Genomic DNA, 19473 nt, shown 5'->3' with positions numbered 1-19473 from the left:
CTCATACTACCTACTTTCCTCCTAAAAGCCTATATCTGAACATTTCACCTTCTATCGTTTTATGCCTAAAGCTTAAAGACACCACACCCTCCTCCGGTTTAGATGTGTACCACTATACTGTACTGATGAGGGACAATAATCTACAGTTTGTGTTTATATGTTTTCCTGTCTGGGAATTCCTTCGCTGATTCATGACTAGCTGGCATTAATGGAAAGACAATTTTTTTAATTGCCGTCTTCATTTTAGAGGGTTCTGTTATTCTCAGAAAACAAAGGGAAATATAATCTGTTGCGTCTATTTATACTTTGCAATAATGAATAAATTACCATTTTCGATAAGGAGCTGAAGGCACGCACACCACCCACTTTTAAAATTGGAAATTTCCTCTAGCTCAAAGTATTTTGTACCGAAATATACAGTGAAGAAGTTTTGTAATCTGAGGTTAAAGATTCTTGAAAGGGTAAGATGTACATACGTATTCACTCAGGAGATTGTTGCTGCGCACTCATCTGCCTTGCCTTCTGCCTGAATCAACACACAAAGGTGTTCAGTGCTTTATTGGTGAAAATAACCCCAGAAAATAATATTTCCTCAATGGAGTACAAATTGGTATCTACCACAGAAGAACAATTGGATTTGGGTATTTCCATATCCAGAATATTGGCCCAAGAGTCTCTCGGCTTTATATATTCCGGAAATCATTCAGGGGTTGCAGTACTGCTGCTAGTTCGACCCTTTGTGGTATTAGCTGGTCATGTCTGAAGCCCTACCTTAGCATCAAACATAAATTCGCTGGAGTCGTGACAGAGAAGGGTTACCAGAAGAAAATTGTATATTTCCTATTCGAGAAATCTACTTGACCAGGAAATGATCTCGAAATCAAACTCCGATGCCTGCGCTCGAGGTCCTTCTGAAGACTTAGAAATTTTCATTTGAAACACTTTCTGATCCAGTCACTTCAAGGAGTTTTTTCAGTGGATCTTCGAAATGGGTAACCCTGTAGAATACTTTGAATCTGACAAGGCCAATCGAAGTTCAAGTTTGCATTGTAATTCGATTTCTACTTCTTGTATATTGGGCAGTATGCTCATCAATTTACGTCCATTGAAATATACCTTCTAACTGACAAAGAAACTGCAACTCCAAGAATGAGCTGTTTAAATTTTAATTTTTTAGCAAGGAGTAAATGATTGAAATTTGGAGAAAAAAATCGTGAAGGTTTTTTTATATGAACATTTTTTGTTACATAAATATTGTAGTAGTTTTTTGCAAATTTATTGAATTTTACTACAAACCAGCTGTTTGAGGAGATACAAAGTCGATGTTTAGTTGTTGTTAAAATGTCTAGAGCACGTGTACTCGGAATTTATCCCCAGCTAAGTGAATTTGAAAGGGGTCGAATTATTGGTCAATTGGTCCAACTACCATTATGAGATGTTGTCAAGCATGGTTCGATAATGCCCAAAATTGAAGAAGAGTAGGCACTGAACGTCGAATGGGCGCAAATGGAGTTCAAGATCGGTGTCTAAGGCTTGTGGCAATTAGAGACCGATTTACGACAACTCGATCTTTAGCTGATGAGTCGTTAGGAGGACAAGGCCATCCTGTAACTGTTCGATAGGTTTACCGTCGTATAATGTCTTTTGGATTGCATTCTTTGTTTCCTCTTACGGTTGAGTATCGCCGGCAACGATTACAGTGGTGCAGAGAACGACAACAATGGAATATGGATGGCATCAGGTCCCTCATATCAATTCTCTTTGGATGCACATGATGGCCGAAGAAGGGTAAGACGACGTTGAGAAAAAAGACGTGAACCTCATTTTGATGTTGAGGGTCATGTACACCGGACAGTAGGCGTTATGGTATGGGGTGCTATTACACATGCAAGTAGGTCAAATTTAGTCTTTATTCGGGGTAACATGACAGCGCCTCGTTACCTGCAAGAAATAGTGGAGCCCCATGTTCTCCCTTACCTTAACCGGCTCGTTAATCCAATATTTCAGCAAGATAATGCTCGACCTGCTTCTGGGTGTTGCAGTATACATGTATACTCCTTATAAGTCGTTTGATATATCAATTGTTTACAAAGGAAGGTTTACAAACGAGTTCGGTTATGCCATAGACATAGAGAATTTACTGAGCTTTCCCTATATTCGGGTCTACAGTAACAATGGCAGAAAAATGTGAAAGAGACTGCCGACAATGCGGCTAGATGTTGTCTTCTTCTAGAATTTTGATTGGTCCATACTCACGTCTATGTTCATAGAAAAGAGGCGCAAGTATTGGCAGCGTCATAGGTTCCTCTCTTTCCGCACATTCATGCAGGTATTGCTCAGTCCAATATCTATGTCAATGGGTAATGCATATCCGGCGTAATCGGTATATTAGGTCACATGATAATGAACCAATGGGTACTTATAACTAGTAAGGTCTTGAGTTCCGTAACGTCCATTGCCACGTGTGTCCTAACATCGCGGTATGCAGGCATAATCAAACTCGCTTCACGTCAAAGATACATGTTTAACAATAAACGTTATAGAGGTTTTGTGGTTTATGTATGCTTTTTGAATAATACTTTAGTCATAGCTGAAGAAATCTTGAGGAAAAATATTTAAAAAAATGTGTTTTCTACATCTAAAAATAATATTATAATAATTATAAAAAGTAGTAAGTCTAAATTGTTGATCGATTGTTCCGTGGAGGAATAACTAATATTTTCCCTGTCTCGATTTATAGTAGGCATCATTGTTAGGGTTCATCTGTCTGGACCTGTTATCTTGTGATTCTTTGGAAAGTGTTGTTTTCTTGGAGAGATCTGCAAAAACAAAAAAATTTATTATTTCTTTTTTCGGACTGACCATCCGAATTCTACTATCACAAATTGATGAATTTCCAGTAAATGAAGACAAACTTCAAAGCAAATTAGTAGTTTCTTCTTCGTGTTTTTCTCACGGGTGCAAGCCACATACGTATACAAAACCGATTGATTGAATTTCGAGAAAATCATATACAGAGTGTACCGAAACTAGTGAATCAAACGTCACACCACGATAGAGTAGACCAAATACTGCCGAATGGCACCATCATAAGTTCAGCAAAAATGTAGGTACCGTTTCCAAAAAAATTGCCGATTTTCGAATTTTTTTTAATCACATGGCCAGTATGTGATTAACGATAGCGTTTTTCGCCCATATTATTATTATTATTATTATTATTTATTGTTGAAGAGTAGAGGTAAAAACCTATAAACTCACTAGCTAAAAAAAAAAAAGAAAAAAGCAATATTCCACCAATAAAGCCATAAAAAAAAAGAACACAACAAATTACTCCCACAAAGCTTCCAACGATCGTAGCGGTTTTTGAAGTTGTTTACACTGCTGGACTCAACCACCGATCTGGGCAAACCATTCCACTGATCGAAGACCCTGTTCGACAGAAAGTTTTGACGTACAGTAGTCCTAAAAGGTTCCTTGGCCAGCTTATGAGGATGTCCTCGTAGATTACCTCTATTGAACCTGTACAGATGACGCAGATCGACTCCGAATTTATTATTAATGGCACGGTAAGTCACTATCAAGTCGCCTCTCGCACGACGATCCTCAAACGATCCCAAGCCAAAAATTCGCAGCCTGGCAGCATAGTCCGGTCGACTGTGGGCAGAAAATGGAATCCTAGTGCACCACCTCTGGACCGACTCAAGTAGACTCCTATCACTCTGAAGAGTCACCCACCAAGCAGGACCGGCGTATTCTAGAACTGGTCTCACGTAGCTTTCGTATAACAATTTCATTGTCTGGATGCTGCAGGAACTGAAAGATCTTTGAAGCATGTAAGTTATTCTTTTAGCTTTAGCACAGACAGATGAGATATGCTGTGACCAGTCCAGATTAGGAGTGACAATCAGCCCTAAGTCTCTCTGCATCTCAACTACGTTGAGAGTCCTTCCAGCAAGTGTGTACGGTATATGAGGGTTTCCCCTTCCCATGTGCAAGACAGAACACTTGTCAATGTTGAGTGGCAACAACCAGTCCCTCGTCCACTGAACGATAGCGTCGAGATCGAGCTGCAGCTGATTGGTATTTAATGACGGTACTCCGTATATTTTAGTGTCATCGGCATACAACAGGCACTTGGATCCAATAAAACCAGGAAAGTCGGCCGTATAGAGTAGAAAAAGGATAGGTCCAAGAACCGATCCCTGCGGCACACCACTTAGCACATCCGCCGCCGTCGATGAGAAATCTCTGCCAACCCTAACCTCAAAAGTCCTTTGACTTAAAAAAGATTTTATCCAGAGTAACAAGCGGCCACGTATTCCAAGGTGTTCTAATTTTTTGAGCAATTGTTTGTGAGGTACACGGTCGAAAGCTTTCGAAAAGTCTAGATATATGACATCTATTGGAATTCCCTTGTCGAGCGCTGGACTCCAATCGTTTACTGCAGAAAGGAGATTAGTGAGGGTTGATCGACCTGGAACGAAACCGTGTTGTTCTTTTGGGATTAAGTGGTTAGAATCAGCAAACTCCAAAATTTGATCTGCCAATATACGCTCGAATACCTTGGCGACTGTTGAGACCAAACTTATGGGCCGATAATTGGTGGGCAAGGTCTTATCTCCACCCTTGTGTATCGGAGTTACAATTGCTGATCGCCAGTCAGATGGTAATGTAGAAGTTTGGAAAGATCGCTCGAAAAGAAGGCATAGAGGCTTTGCGAAACTCTTGGAACAACGAGAAAGTAAAAGCGGTGTGATCCCATCGGCACCTGGAGCAGAGGAAACATCCAGATCCGATAAATGACTTTCCACAAGTTCTTCAGAAAAGATTACATCGTCCAAGTCGAAAGGACAGCGAGAAGTGGGAAACAAATGAATCAGCAAGAACATTAGCAGACTCGAGTGTACTTGAACAAAGATTGCCGGAGCCATCACGAACTACCGGGATAGAGATCTTGCCATTGAGATTGCTACGCACATACTTGAAAAATCTTTTTCTATTGCTGGGTTTAGCAAGGTTATGCTCGAACTGTTTTTTGGAGGATGAAATTAAAGAAGATACGTAATTGGAGTAACGTCGATGATTCTGATAATCTGCTATGCTGCCACCTCGAATAAAACGCTGCCATAGACCCCGTTTGATCTTCAAGGCCCTAACAATATCCCCGCCGATCCAAGGCTTCAATGGGTTATGCTCGGAAGTGATCCAGTTTGTATTATTAGCAACCACACTATCCACGATTCTCAGAAACTGGGTCCACATATCATCCATACCACTGCAATCCTGAAAAGTATCAGACCAATCTACATTTAGTAGATCTGCAGAAACCTGTTCGTAGTTTATTTTCTTGTATGTTTTGTCCTGCAAGCTTGAAAGTATGTCGTTATAAAATTGCAATTGCGTCATCAGCAGAACATGGTCAGATTTACCGAGAGGAGGCAGGTATTGTATATCAGATAAAAGATCAGGATCAGAAGTAATGAAAAGATCTAAAGTAGAAGGTACTTGACCCTGTCTATATCTAGTTGGTTGAAAAATCACTTGTTGAAGTCCTGAATTCAACAGTAATTCAGCAAAAGGAAAAGACGGTGAACCAGAAGGTGGGAGCGTGGTCATTGGCCACCTAATATCAGGGCAGTTGAAGTCACCAGCTATCAAAATATTACGACGTGAGATAGAAATTTCTCTCAGAAACTCAACGAGTGCCATGTCACTCGTACTTGGTCTAGGCCTATAAATGCATGCCAGCGTAAAGGAAATGTTGGAATTGGAGATGTCAATGAAGAGATTGTCAACACCTGACCAGTCTTTATGGAAAGTGGAAATTTTGAATGCGTTGACAATAGAGTTGTTCAGATAGACACATACTCCGCCATATCCAACTGTACGAACACTATCCTGACGAAAAATGGTGTAACCAGGAATGTGACAAATAGAATCGGTAACTGAGGAATGTAGCCAAGTCTCCGTTATCAATAAAATCGAGGGTTTGTGGGTGTGAACAATGGACAGAAGTTCACTAAACTTGGACAGCAAAGATTGAGCATTGGTGTAGATTACAGGCCAAGTGGTTAGCGTGGGCGGTTTTTTGAAGAAGATAATTTCTTGGATTTTTCATCCGTGACAATAGTCGGCTTTCCTTTAAGATATCTTATAGTCAAATGCTCCTCCCCCCGCTCACTTCTGCTCCTCAGATCTTTTCGGACCTCATCCAGTTCATCCAACTGCTTCCTCGTCATGTCACTCCGAACAATCACCTCACGAAACTGCGCGCTGCCATGCAGGGATTTTTTATTACGGAGAATCCTCCTGACAGTCTCACTATTAGAAAAAGAAACCTTCAACCACCTTGGTTTATCAGAAATCTTGCCTGGTATACGTTTGAACTGTGTCATGAATTCACTAGCAGCCGGATGTACGTGATCTATAACGGCTTTAACGTTTCTCTCATCCTCCGTGCTCTCTGTTAGATTGAGCAGCAAAATGTTGTGCGATTTTTCTATGCGATCGACAATCTCAGGAACATCCACAGATGCAGCAGATGGGGCAAGACTCAACCGGGACTCCAGAGAAAGTATCCTCTCAGATGTAGATTGGAGATCCCCCCGCAGCCCACCCTGAGACCCCTGCAGAACCGAGACATCGGACCGAAGAGCTGAAAGACACTGTTGATGATTCGAAAGCAATTCTGTATGTTCATTAATAGATTTTGAGCAAGAGGCAAGCTGCGTGAGGATCTCATTCTGACGCCCCTCCATGCGATGTACGCTAGCAGCAACCTCACCAATACGGCTCATCATCTGATGGAAATGTTCTAAGGTGAGTGGAGAACTATCCGTGGCCGAAGACAAAGATAACGATTCAGGATTGGTCGGAGAGGAGACTGGATGGGTTCCAGCAGAATTACTCCTCAGTCTGCGCTCCCTAGACAAGCAGGCCGGACATGTCCAAACCTCACCTCTTTCTCGAAGAAAGTCGACTTCCCCAGAGGTGAGATCTACGCAATCAGCATGAAATGGCTTATTGCAAGCGTTGCAAGGAATAGCAAGGTGTGAGCTTGAAATAGATTTTTTGCAACAGGCACAATTGCGCGGCATTTTTTTCAAAAATTTCTGTGACAAATATCAAATTGAATTGACAACAAAGGGAAAGGGAAAGACTCTTCACTTCCTTGGACCCGTAAGGAAGACTTCAGACAGAGACAAGGAAGGCCACGGTTGAATGGAAGAAAAAGGACGGATTCAGATTTAAAAGGTGAACAGAAAATTTATGTATTCAAATCACATGAGGATTTCAACTCCTGAGATAATGAAATCATACACCGCATATGCAGATGGAATTATCGCCAACAGCTGTGAGATCCGCGATAACGTTGTATTTACGAGTATTATTGGAATTTATTTTCAAACTGTACCTCAGCTTTTGTATTATCACCCCTATAGAGGGGTGAGAGCGTGTTGCCGTTTGATTTGTAAACAACCTTGTTTCATGACATATCTTATATCCCAATATCCCACGTATCCAGAAAAAAAATTACACATGCACTAAGTGAAACACATGTACAGGAGGACACTAGAAAGTATAAGGGCCATAAAAAAACTCGCTTTTACTCTCAATTCCTGTCAATTCAGCAGGGCCGCCGCCAGTCATTTTGCAGCCCCGGCAAAATAAAATTTCGCCGCCCCCGCAAAATGATATTTTGCCACCTTGCTGTGACTATATTGAATTCAAATACATAACTCTCTAATTAAAAAAACGACAAGAAAAAATATACAATATATCTACTAACTACGCCGGCGCCGATATCATACAGTAAAATACATACAGTGAAACTTTTGAAAATTTGAAATTCTAAACTCCACAGATAAAGAGATATATGAAAATCGACAACAGTCTCAATTCGTAAAATTACGATATTGTAAAGGGTTGATAGGTATTCTTGCTTCTCAAGTATTTTGAATCCCTCCCAGAAATGAACATTTCGAATTCAGATTAGCAAACAGAATATAAAAATTATTTCTGAATTGTCTTTGAAACCGTCATAAAAACTATACAGTCCGTGAGGTTTATCAAAGAAACCGACTGACTAGAGAGCAATAACTCGAAAAAAGGGACAGTGCGGTCTGTGCCTCTGCGGTGGAGTTATTTACAGGCTGACTTTGATAGTTATACAGGGTGTACCAAGTTCGAGGGCCTATTAGACGTTTCTGGAGAAATGGACCTATTTGTAATATGAAAATTGGGATTATGATATTGTTCGACATTATCTACTGAGCTGAAATATTCTTGAAGCGTGAGCACTTTCAGTTATACAGGGATTGGAAATAAATTTTTCCAAAAATTTTTTTTTCAATTTTTTCGTTTCTGATCTGATAAAATATTTAATTTCGAATATATTTCTGTTCAAAGCCTATCAGGAAAGGAAATGTGAAAACATTTTTTTTGGAAAAATTTATGTTCATTCCCTGTATAACTGAAAGTGCTTAGGCTTCAAGAATATTTTAGCTTCTATTTCAGCACAGTTGATTATGTCGAACAATATCATGATCCAAATTTTCCGAATTTAAGAAGTCCAGTTCTCCAGAAACTAAAAGGCCCTCGAACTTGGTACACCTTGTATATGAGTAGAATGCAGTATCTTTGATCGTTTTCCATCTGGCGGTATTCCCCTTGTTTCTCTTTGAAATGCATTTTTATTCGGTACTTTGAGAACATATGTGAATTGTTTGGCGACCAAGCGCAAAAAGCCGCCTTTTCGATTTCACTCTTATAATAATATTCCTCTATTCGATTTTGAAAAAAAAAATTTTGTATTAAAAGTTGGTATCGTATTCAACTGATTTGCCGCCCTCAGAATGTGCCGCCCCGGCAGGGTGCCCTGTTTGCCGGTCCTGACGGCGGCACTGCAATTCAGACGCTCTGGTCACGGCAAACTTAACAGGAATTAATTGTTAAACTAACCGAAAAGACGTTACAAAATCTTATAAGTTTGCCTCTTCACTCATAAATGGTAAGAAACAAAGAAATCTGCAAGGGGGTTAATTGTCCCAAGTTACAGGACTGTCCCAAGTCACCCGAATCTACCGTACTAAGAATAATTTTAGTTAGAGTTGATAATACAATAATCTAGCATCAATATGAGCAAAAATATCGCTATCCTCAATAACAAACTGGCCCTGTAACCTGTAATTGAAAAAGAAAGTTCGAAAATCCGTAAATTTTAGGTATTTTCATAAAATTCAAATTATTTTGAAAATGGTCTATTTTCGCTGAAGTAATGTTGGTGTCATTCGACAATGTTTGGCCTATTCTATCGTGATGTGACGTTTGATTTACTAGTTTTGGGACACCCTTATAGGAATGAATAATGCACGAAAGCCTGATCTGATCAATTCTCATCAAAATCGGGCTCCTGGTTCCAGATTTGTGCAAAAAAAAACAAATAGACAAACTAACATTCAGCTGAAGTACCCAAATTTTCTCGTAAAATGGCGCATTTTACGAGAAAATATGTCGAAAACTTTTGTTTTTACATAGCGTCCAACTCACTTTCTAGAGTTGGGTTCTTTGAATTTTTGGTATTTTTACGGCACCATAATGAGAAGACTGGAAGATGTGAGTGATATCTTGTGTTCTAAAAAGATTCATGAAATAAATGAGAGTCTATATTCTGAAATTCATTTCATTCGGTAAAACCGTTTGTTTTTTATGGTTTTCAAAAGAGTGTATCTTTTAAACCGAACCGATTCGCTAAAAATGGTAAAGGAAAAAAAGTGTTTCTTTGACTTCAAGAATCTACTACTGAAATATTTCAAAGACTTAACCTTATTTATGAATAAAATAGAAAATATGAAATGGACAAGTGCCTTGGAAAGGGGGGTAATTACACCTTCTACCTTCCCCCATAGGACCGCTCATATTTCACGTCAGAAAATCAGAAATTGAAGAGCAAATGAGAAAAATTTATTTTAGGATAAAAATAACTTTTATGGAGAGCAATAACTAGAATAATTGTGTGAATATAAAAAAATAAAATGCCATACGAACGATGTATACGACAGACGCCATATGTACCTACGGGTAAATATTCAGCTAAATGACAAAGTACTTTGCACCTATGTAAAGAAAAAATTCACAGTGCACGATTATGAATAACTGCGAACAGCAGTTTATCATATCGATATATTACATCCATGTTTTCATATCGATATAACGTTGCTATGCATATCTTTGACTGACGCTAGGGGAATCCCCGTTTTCTGTTTAGTTAGTTTAAGTTGAGTTCATTACCTACGCATGAATCCTTCGAATGTTATGAGAATGAAGTGTTTGTTTGTTTTTCACGTTCGTTATTGTGAAAATTATATATAATTTGTGTACAAAGTATGGAAAGTATCGTAGTGGGTGCGAAAAAAAATTGAAAGTTTCCGAAAATAATTCAGTAAGCACTACCAGAAGGATGACTTCATTAGAAACATCGACGACGGTCAGAAAACAAAACTGAAAGTGGGGATTTGCTGCACTGGAACATCTATATATTCAGAACAACCATAACCAGGTACGAAAGAAACTCAAAATGACTCATATCTTAAAGTGGAAAATTTTGCACCTATATGACACATATACCTAGGTGACAAGAAACAAGAAGGATAATTTTTAAGATCTAAATCGACCGAAAACTCCATGAAACAATTTAAATAATTTTTTACCAGTTATAACTATGATGAAAAGGTCTGAAATGATAATTAGTAGGTATTGTTTTTTTTCAAATATAAACGATCTCTGTATTCTCCCAGAAAAAATTATCTGACCCTTCATAAATATCAGTGCAAAGTGCGAAGATCATTCTTAGACAAACATGCAATCTTCAAGAACTGAAGATTAAATATTTAATTCTCAAATTTAATGCTACTACAGAGTTACTTATATATCGAACTTTAATTCTTCTTCGAGAATTAAGTTGGTTTCGTTATTTGGACAAATGCTGCTTAAAATTTGTCAGTTATCTAATGGATATCCAACGGGATGTGGTTGTTATTTGAATCGATTGAAACTAAAAAAGAGATTACTCAAAATGCAAATTTCAGAAGGAATTTGTCATCGTGAATTTCCATTATTTTTGAACTTCGGTGAATTATTTTTTCGCTGTCTGATGACCATGATCGGAGCATTGAAATTTTTTTAATGTTTTTAAAAATGAAGAACTGATTGAGTTGAAAAATAGTTAATAATTGGCTGTGAAATGATATTTCGAATATTCCTGCAAAATTTGAGCGCAGTCTGTCTGATAAGGAATTGTTTTCAATTCTGGGAAATAATTTTGATGCAAATAGTGATTGATTTTTTTATTTTTTTAGACTTGTCTCAAATCTAGTCACAACTTCAAATTTGTTGAAAATTTTCAAGGTTTTACCCGAGGTATGGAAAACAATCTCATTATTATAACTTTATTCAAGATATCCAACAACTTTTCATAATTATTTTGAGTTCTGCTTCTAATCCAATTGAATTGGATTAAAAATCGATTATTAAATTACAAATAGTTGTTGCGATTCTTGAAGAGTATTGTTCTGAATCGCATGTGGTTTGTACGTCGTAAAAAACAATTTTTGAGCTTGTTTTGATTTCCTTGACCTGAAATTACTTGCTAAACTATGAAATTCGTACAACTCGGTGCTTATACAGGGTATCCCAAAACTAGCGAATCAAACGTCACAGCACGGAAGAGTAGATCAAATACTATCGAATGACACCAACATTAGTTCAGCGAAAATGTACCGTTTCAAAAAAAAAAACCTAACCTGAAATCGCTTTTCGGTCTATTTTTCTAATCATATGACCAATTTGTGATTAAGGACAGCGTTTTTCGCCCATATTATCACCCCTATAGAGGGGGTTTATTCTGAGTAATAAAAATCATGCAGAAAAAACAATCGTTTCAATTTACATTTACTTGGGTTTTCGATTAACTACTTAGAATAATTTTAATTAGGTGTCATAAAAGAATAATCTAGGATTAATATGATTTGAAATCGCTATCCTTTGTCACAAACTAGGCCTGTGAGTGAAAAAAATAGTTCGAAAATCGGCAACTTTAGGTATTTTCATAAAATTCTGATTATTTCGGAAACGGTACATTTTCGCTGAACTAATATTGGTGTCATTCAATAGTAGTATTTGGTCTACTCTATCGTGGTGTGACGTTTGATTCACTAGTTTTGGGACACCCTGTATAAAAGCTAAGCAATACGTTCATATGTCTATGAAGATTTCATAGCCTACTTCAAGTGACTTTTGATGAATGCCTGATAAAATCAAACCAGGAAACAACCATTGTGGATTAAGCAGCTGAAAATGGTATTCTGAGAAACCTGGAATTCAATTCCTATGCTGTCCCAATTTTTTATATTCTCTCCGATTCGCAGAACAAGACCGATGGTAATATTCGGTAAATAATCTTATCTAGTTCTAGTAGAATATTTCTTCCCTGAATTTACCACAACAAACAACAATTGAGATCAATGTATTGAGGTTTACACTTCATATTATATTTTTGTGTAGAATTCGGATAACCATGTGCATAAGCAAGGGCATACGTATGGGGTAAATAATATGTTGTGTGATTTTTTGGCTTGTCGATTACGAATTCTGGAATAAACGTATTCTGCATCTAACGAACCAAAATGAATGAATTCAGCCAAAAGTTTCGAATTGACTATAATTTTTATAGGTTTTGGAGAGTTCTATCAGAATAATAATATTTTTACGAAGGCGTAGGAGGGCTAAGGAATAAGACAGACTTAAATCTAACGATTCTTTTGGGAAATTGAAGAAATATAACTCATGAAATCGCATAATGAGTCATGTAATTTTAATCAAACTGCAATTGATTTAGTTATTTTTTCCGAAGGAGAACTTATTTCCAGTATGTACTGTTCTGTTGTAAGAATCTGTATATACAGATATTTTGTATTGGAATTTCAACAAGGAATTGGTGACTTTGTTTGGAGTTTAACAGTATTGGATTTCCTTAGCTTAAGGGGAAGTAATACCTCAAGGATCTCCATTCAAAAACGGCATTCACTAGTTCCTAATTTACGCTTTCAATTTCTTACGGGAAGCCCTGATTTTTTTTTCAAATTGAAGTTAAAGGACGTCTTGATGTCACCCTGTCTCTTTTTTTTCTATTTAGTTGTTTTTTTATGAGAAAAAAACTTGAATTTTAGTGTCAATAAAACTTGTTTTTACAATCATTTTTGACGGTTTTTCGACATATTTCGATAAAAATAACGACGGGGTGACATTCGTGAAAATCTGATATTGTTCTTAAGGTTGATATAAATATAATATGTAAAAATGAGGAAAATTCACTTGTCCCGCTTTTCCTAAGTAAGTGTGCGGGGTCCTTTATATATCGTATTATCTATTTGGCTATTTTCATCAGTTATCAGATTGGGAATATTGACTACAAAGTTTCGGCAAGCATTTGTCAGCCGTACTCAGGAATTTTTCTGTAATTAATTGAAAAAGTTCTTCAGTCTCTCATCATTCGGAGAAGAATTATTTCAAACCATTCTCTTTTAGATTAATACAGGGTTTTTTTGAATATTGATTCGATTCAACCTTTTTTTTTATCTATCAACCATCACTAAATTGTTATCTCTATACGTAATAATAAATACAAGAAAAACTTGGAAATCATTCATAACAAAAACTACAATAAATTATAATGGTAAACTAGGGATTTCTGATTCTTCCTTAAAAACAAATCTGTTTTATTCAGATCTGTGAATATGGCAGGCCATGGATGGCTGAGGTCCACCGCCTTGGATGCATTTATTTGGAGAGAGGAGGATCAACAATGATGGAAATAGCCAAATACACCCTCAAATTTTTTTCCTCAATATTTGAGTTTTATCATGAACAGATTTCAGCACAGTTTTTGGTAGGATTGGGATCGAAAATCAAATTGCGCTCAATAACGTGAAAATCATTAGTTGAAACAAACATGGTATTCGTATTCTTGGTCTATTTGAATCTTTAGAAAATGTAATCGTCATGGTTTTTTCAGAATGATATTATTTCAAACTTATGAAGTGTAATTTACTTCAAATTACAAAAAAAAAACGCCTTTCGTGTTCTGACAAATAATTCCCAACGATTTTTTTCTGGTTCCTTTTCGGATCGATATAATCAAAAATGTGACATATTGCCCAACTTTTAGCATGTTTTGTAATTTACATAACCTCGAAGCAATGACGAACTGCGTTGAATTCGAAAGTTATAGGTTATAATCCCGACTTATATCTCGAGATCCCGACTTATAAGTCGGGCCTTTCTACGCCTTCGTGAATTTTTTGGATAAGACAAACAAATAGTATACCTTGCGCCACATGGATTTCCAGCTACAAAAATATTGAAAAGTTCTGAGTGACAATTGCTGAGTGTTATTTTCATCATTATGAGTTCATTAGACCTTTGTAATTTTTAATCATTCAAACTTTCATTATGGTTATCCTTCTTTTATTTACAAATCAAAAACAGAACAATTCGGTTTCAATATAAGCAATCAAAAGAATCCAGATCTTAGCAGCATATTGATTGAATAATTAAGTTTAAATATCAAGAATAAGCATTTTGGTACACGTGTTTTATACCAAATTCAGATGAGATGGGGACTCCATCTACTAGTTATATAATAAATCATTGTATGTAACTACCAGGCGATATAAGTACCTATGTCTTCACTTCTCCCAGTCTAATAATAAAAAAAACTCGTTGCTTTTCGAGTGAATTGAACAATTAATATCAAATTTGATCTGAGCTTTTGATACACCCACCTTGCCAATTTTCTGGTTTCTGTGGATATCCACGAATTTTCCAGTAAGAGTTATTGTTTGGATTTGTATGATTCGAATTTTGATTTTCCATGACGGATGGGCACACCAAAATCTGCACTTTGATTGAAACCCATTTTAGATAATCCTACTTATCCTATATTTATCGCATTAGGCAGCCATAACTTTAAATGGGCGGAGCATTCACTCTGTGGTGATAACTTTATTGATTAAAAATATATCATTTAATAACAGAGAGAATAACATAAACGTGAATACTTTGTTTGCATTGCAACCTGTATAGTTATTACGTTGTCATACAATACATCTGTTGATAAGGTGAAATTTCCATTTGATGTGAATTCCTAGTTTGTATTTGTTGTATTTATGTGATGTCCGTTCTAATTTATTATTTTAATTGTTAATATCGGACCCTATTTTATTTATACACTGTTTATACCATTGGCCCACAGGCCACAACAATTAACTAAGGGTGAGTCACCACTATAAGATTTTCAAAGATTCTGTAATGATACATTGTATTCTAGGTGTGAAGAAGTCCAAATATATGGACGAAACGTCGCTGAATTAAGAAGTTGCATTTCATTGGCTGTCCTACTTCCCATTATCCTTCTTCATATAGCATTTAATTGGGAACTGAAATTTATTTTTTTATTTGGTTGATCGAAAAATCTGAGATTTAATGTCGGAAATAGAATGCTTCATGTGAAAGAGTCTATACCCTCGAATAAGATGTTATTTTCAAAATAGAGATTGATTTATCATTTATTTCATAGTTTAGTCATGATGTCTTCACATCCTTAAAAATGAAAAACTACGAGATTTTTATGTTGGCTTATCATTACGAGTCACAATAATCAATTAAGAATGAAGTGGATTTTCTTTCACAGGATGTCCCAAATACCGTGATTTTGGCTTTTTGTAATGACTAATTTCATACATGATGTCTATATACAAGGTGAGTCTTTAACACGTACAAATATTTTATAAGTAGATTCCTCAGGTCAAAAGAAACACTTTTTACTGTTAATTAAAAAGTATGTGTGAAATTTGGAAAATTGGTTACTTTGGCTGAATACAACTCTGTTCAAACGATCGATAGATGTGTAGGATCACAGATTTATGTGGTCATTCTGAAGGTAATTTTGTTTTTCCAGGGGTGTAACAGCTCATTATGAAAATTTAAAATGTCTATATCTTTTTATCAGGGCCGAATTGGAAAAATGGTATAAGAAAAAAGTTTTTTTTTAATCTCAAGAATCAACTGATAGAATATTTGTACGATTCAAAGACTCACCCTGTATACATCCTAACAAGTTTTTCAAAGTGGTTCATCATTTTCAGTACATAAAAGTTAGATTTATACAGAAAAATAATTCATTCGCATAACGTTTCAAAGATTGAGAAGTACAGGCTGTCTTAAATTCAAATTGTTCGATGTTAGTTGTTTCTCGTGCTTCTAGTCCAGATAGACAAATAGTGAAAGGACATTCAATCTCGATTTTAATGAAAACTCGATGAGTGAAAATAATGTTCTGATGCAGATGTATTAATCTGTTTTAAAAGATATAGGTGTATGTTGTATAATTATATTTTTTGATAAAGGTATCTGAGAACTTTCTCAATTCTAATATGGGGTGAGACTAAAACAACTTTATAATTTCAAATACGAATCATATTCAGTTCATGATTTACAGATAAATTGCCAAAAATTATGATAGCTCATTTATACAGGGTGAAAAAAAAACATGTAATTGTAGTCCAATTTCTTGACACCCTGTAGAACAGTTCTGGAAATTTGTAGAGTTTACGTTCAGTTTATTACAACTCTTCGCCATTTTTCAGTTTTTATTTCACCTCAATATCTTAGTTTTTTTTGAAGATACATGTATTCAAATAAAAGCAATGAGAGGTTTGCTGACTGCAGTAGTATATCTGAACGAGTCGTATGTCAAGGAGGTTCTGTTATGGTATGGGCCGGTTTATCAAAAGCAACGAGTACCGGATTATTATTTATTGGAAATGAGGCTCGATGTTACATAAAGATGTTCTACAAGAAACTGTTATTCCTTATGCACCATTTGTTGAGATGACTTCACGACAATGCAAAACCGCATATCTGTAGCAAATATTCTTAAGCAATATTTGGGTGAGGTTGATATCCAACGATTAGAATGGCCTGCATGTAGCCCGGATCTGAATCCGATCGAACATGTCTGGGATGAAATTCAAAGAAAAATTAGTCGTCGTTCTATACTACCCGAAACACTCGACGAGCTGCGTTTTGCTTTTATTTGAATGGGTGTATCTTCAAAAAAAAATCAAGATATCAAGTTGAAATAAAAACTGAAAGATTGTGAAAAGGATGCTCTTTTCAATAAAATGAGCGTAAACTCTACAAATTTCTCGAAATATTCCGGAGGGTGTCAAGAAATTGGATTAAAAATACATGTTTTTTTCACCCTGTATAAATAAGCTATCAACATTTTTGGAAAGTTTTTCTGGAGTTTGTTTCAATACCAGATCATTTATCTACAGTTTGGCGTAGAACAATTGAAATCGATTAAAAATGACGAAAGTTTTTGGACAACAAACTCCAGCAAAATTTTAGGTGGCCGTTTTTTTCCGGTGAGTATATACAGGGTGTCTGTAAACCAATGCGAAGGACTTAGGGAGATGCTTCCTCGATAAAAATAAGCGGGGGTAGTTCCCATAAATTTTTTTCGAAATCGACCTCCCTTCCAAGATAGAGCCTTTGGAAGGCGATATCGAGTTGGCAGTTTTTAATTTTTTTACGGTTTCTGAAAAACACTGAGTCATAAAACTATACATAATATGAAGCTCTAAGTAGATGTTACTCACACAATTTTGTTAGATCTCATAAGTTTATTATTAGGGGTTGAAAATAACAACATGTGTTTTATACGATGAAATGGAATGAACAGTGATCAGAACTGCTTGTAAGTTGTTATTTATTCCGAGAAAATTATCGACTAAATCGAAATTTTGCAGCGGACTTTTTTCTCCAGAATTGAATGGGAAACCATAAGAGAATTTTATTTTTCGAAAATCGATCCCACGAAAACAATTTTTCAAGGAAAATCATAAGATTGATATTTTCAACCCTTAATAATGAAGTTATGAGAACTAAAAAAAATTATGTGAGTAACATCGACTTAGCGCTTCGTATTAGGTATAGTTTTATGACTCCGTGTTTTTTAGAACCCGTAAACCCGTTAAAAATTAAAAATTGTCAACTCGTTATCGCCTTCCAAAGGCTGCGTCTTGGAAGAGAGGTCGATTTTGAAAAAATTCATGGGAACTACCCCTGCTTGTTTTCATCGAGGAATCATCTCCCTAAGTCCTTCGAATTTGTGTAGACACCCTGTATATACAACATTCAGTAGGTCTGTCCGTCATTGTACAGGATTTACGTTAATTCGGTGATTGCTATAGTAACTGCTATAGAAATCAGAGAAATAAGTAATCAAGTATTAACGTTAATCTCGCCTTGAATAAGTTGGTGCACACGGCTGTTAGTAAAATAAATTTTGTTTGATTCACAAGTGAAATGAAATAACTTGAACATGAATGGATGAACGTCATCCTGCTCCTGTTGCTATGGATTGAATAATGCCCTAGCAACAGTCAATCGAAGCGATACCTTCCATGTCATTTCATGATTCAGATAACTCTCTGGAAATTGTTATCATTTGAATCCTAATCGAAATTGAATAAAATGTTGTATAAAACACTTGAGTTATAAATGTTTATTCATTCTGCGAAATAAACCTCCCTAGGACTCGGGGGTTAAACTTTCTTCTCATGAATAAACATTCACTTAACTCGAACTTGTTGTATAAATAACTATTATCCACTTCGACTAATTAGTAATCCCATCTTATGACTGGATTTGAAATTCATAAGAATGCTTTTGAAAATTATTTTTTTTTTATTGAGGAAAATAACGTCTGGAATATGTCTTGATAATTTAGTATTTCGCGAGAAACAATCTAGACGTTGGACGAGTCTCAAATTGGAATAGTGGAATTTGGCTGAATTAATTTTTTTATATTATTATATTCCACAACAAAATATCTTTCTTAACTAATATAACGTTCGATTTCAGAAAGTCTCCTACCTTGCCAATTGTCTGGCCTTCCTTGATATCCTCTGCTTTTCCAGTATTTATCGTTATTTGGATTTGAGCTCTCAGATTTACTGTTACCACTTCTTTCCATATTTGACTCTTTTCTATCAACACTCACTCAGAATACCTATTTCAAGTTTCAATCATGAAAGCGGTAATTCGCCTCCTTTTAAATCTACGTCATGTTGAATCCATACAGAGGGGATTCCCTGAAAAGGAAGATAAAAATTCAATTGGGTAGTTTCACGAAAAAAGGTAATTCCCCGAATCTGTTATGAGGTATCCGAATGTTTATAGGAAAAACAATCCTCGAAAATATTTCTGTACTTATAGCCCATTAAGTAAGATCAATAAAATATTCTGCTTGATATATTGATATCTTGTAGTTATAATTGGCCTTTTAAATTAAATTTTAAGTATTGCCATTTGGAGCAAAGGATTGCGGCATCGTTCTCAACAGGATTT

At 36.1% G+C, this 19473-nt stretch overlaps 1 protein-coding gene across 2 annotated transcripts; it reads right to left on the bottom strand.

Annotated features, from left to right (window-relative positions):
• Nucleotides 1–2507: 2507 nt before the first annotated feature.
• On the bottom strand, nucleotides 2508–19344 carry LOC123309732. 2 transcript variants are annotated; one of them, XM_044892965.1, is made up of 2 exons: nucleotides 19000–19344; nucleotides 2508–2819 (listed from the first exon to the last, which is right to left on the bottom strand). In XM_044892965.1, exons 1-2 carry the CDS (start codon nucleotides 19097–19099, stop codon nucleotides 2713–2715), a joined length of 207 nt encoding a protein of 68 aa, XP_044748900.1. In that variant the 5' UTR covers nucleotides 19100–19344; the 3' UTR covers nucleotides 2508–2712. The 2 variants fall into 2 exon arrangements, with proteins under 2 accessions (XP_044748900.1, XP_044748901.1); XM_044892966.1 differs by lacking the exon at nucleotides 19000–19344 and adding an exon at nucleotides 14841–15081.
• Nucleotides 19345–19473: the final 129 nt, after the last annotated feature.

The sequence above is a fragment of the Coccinella septempunctata genome, chromosome 3 (assembly GCF_907165205.1).
Source record: "Coccinella septempunctata chromosome 3, icCocSept1.1, whole genome shotgun sequence".
Lineage (NCBI taxonomy): Eukaryota > Metazoa > Arthropoda > Insecta > Coleoptera > Coccinellidae > Coccinella > Coccinella septempunctata.
This window is presented reverse-complemented; position numbering and strand designations above follow the sequence as displayed.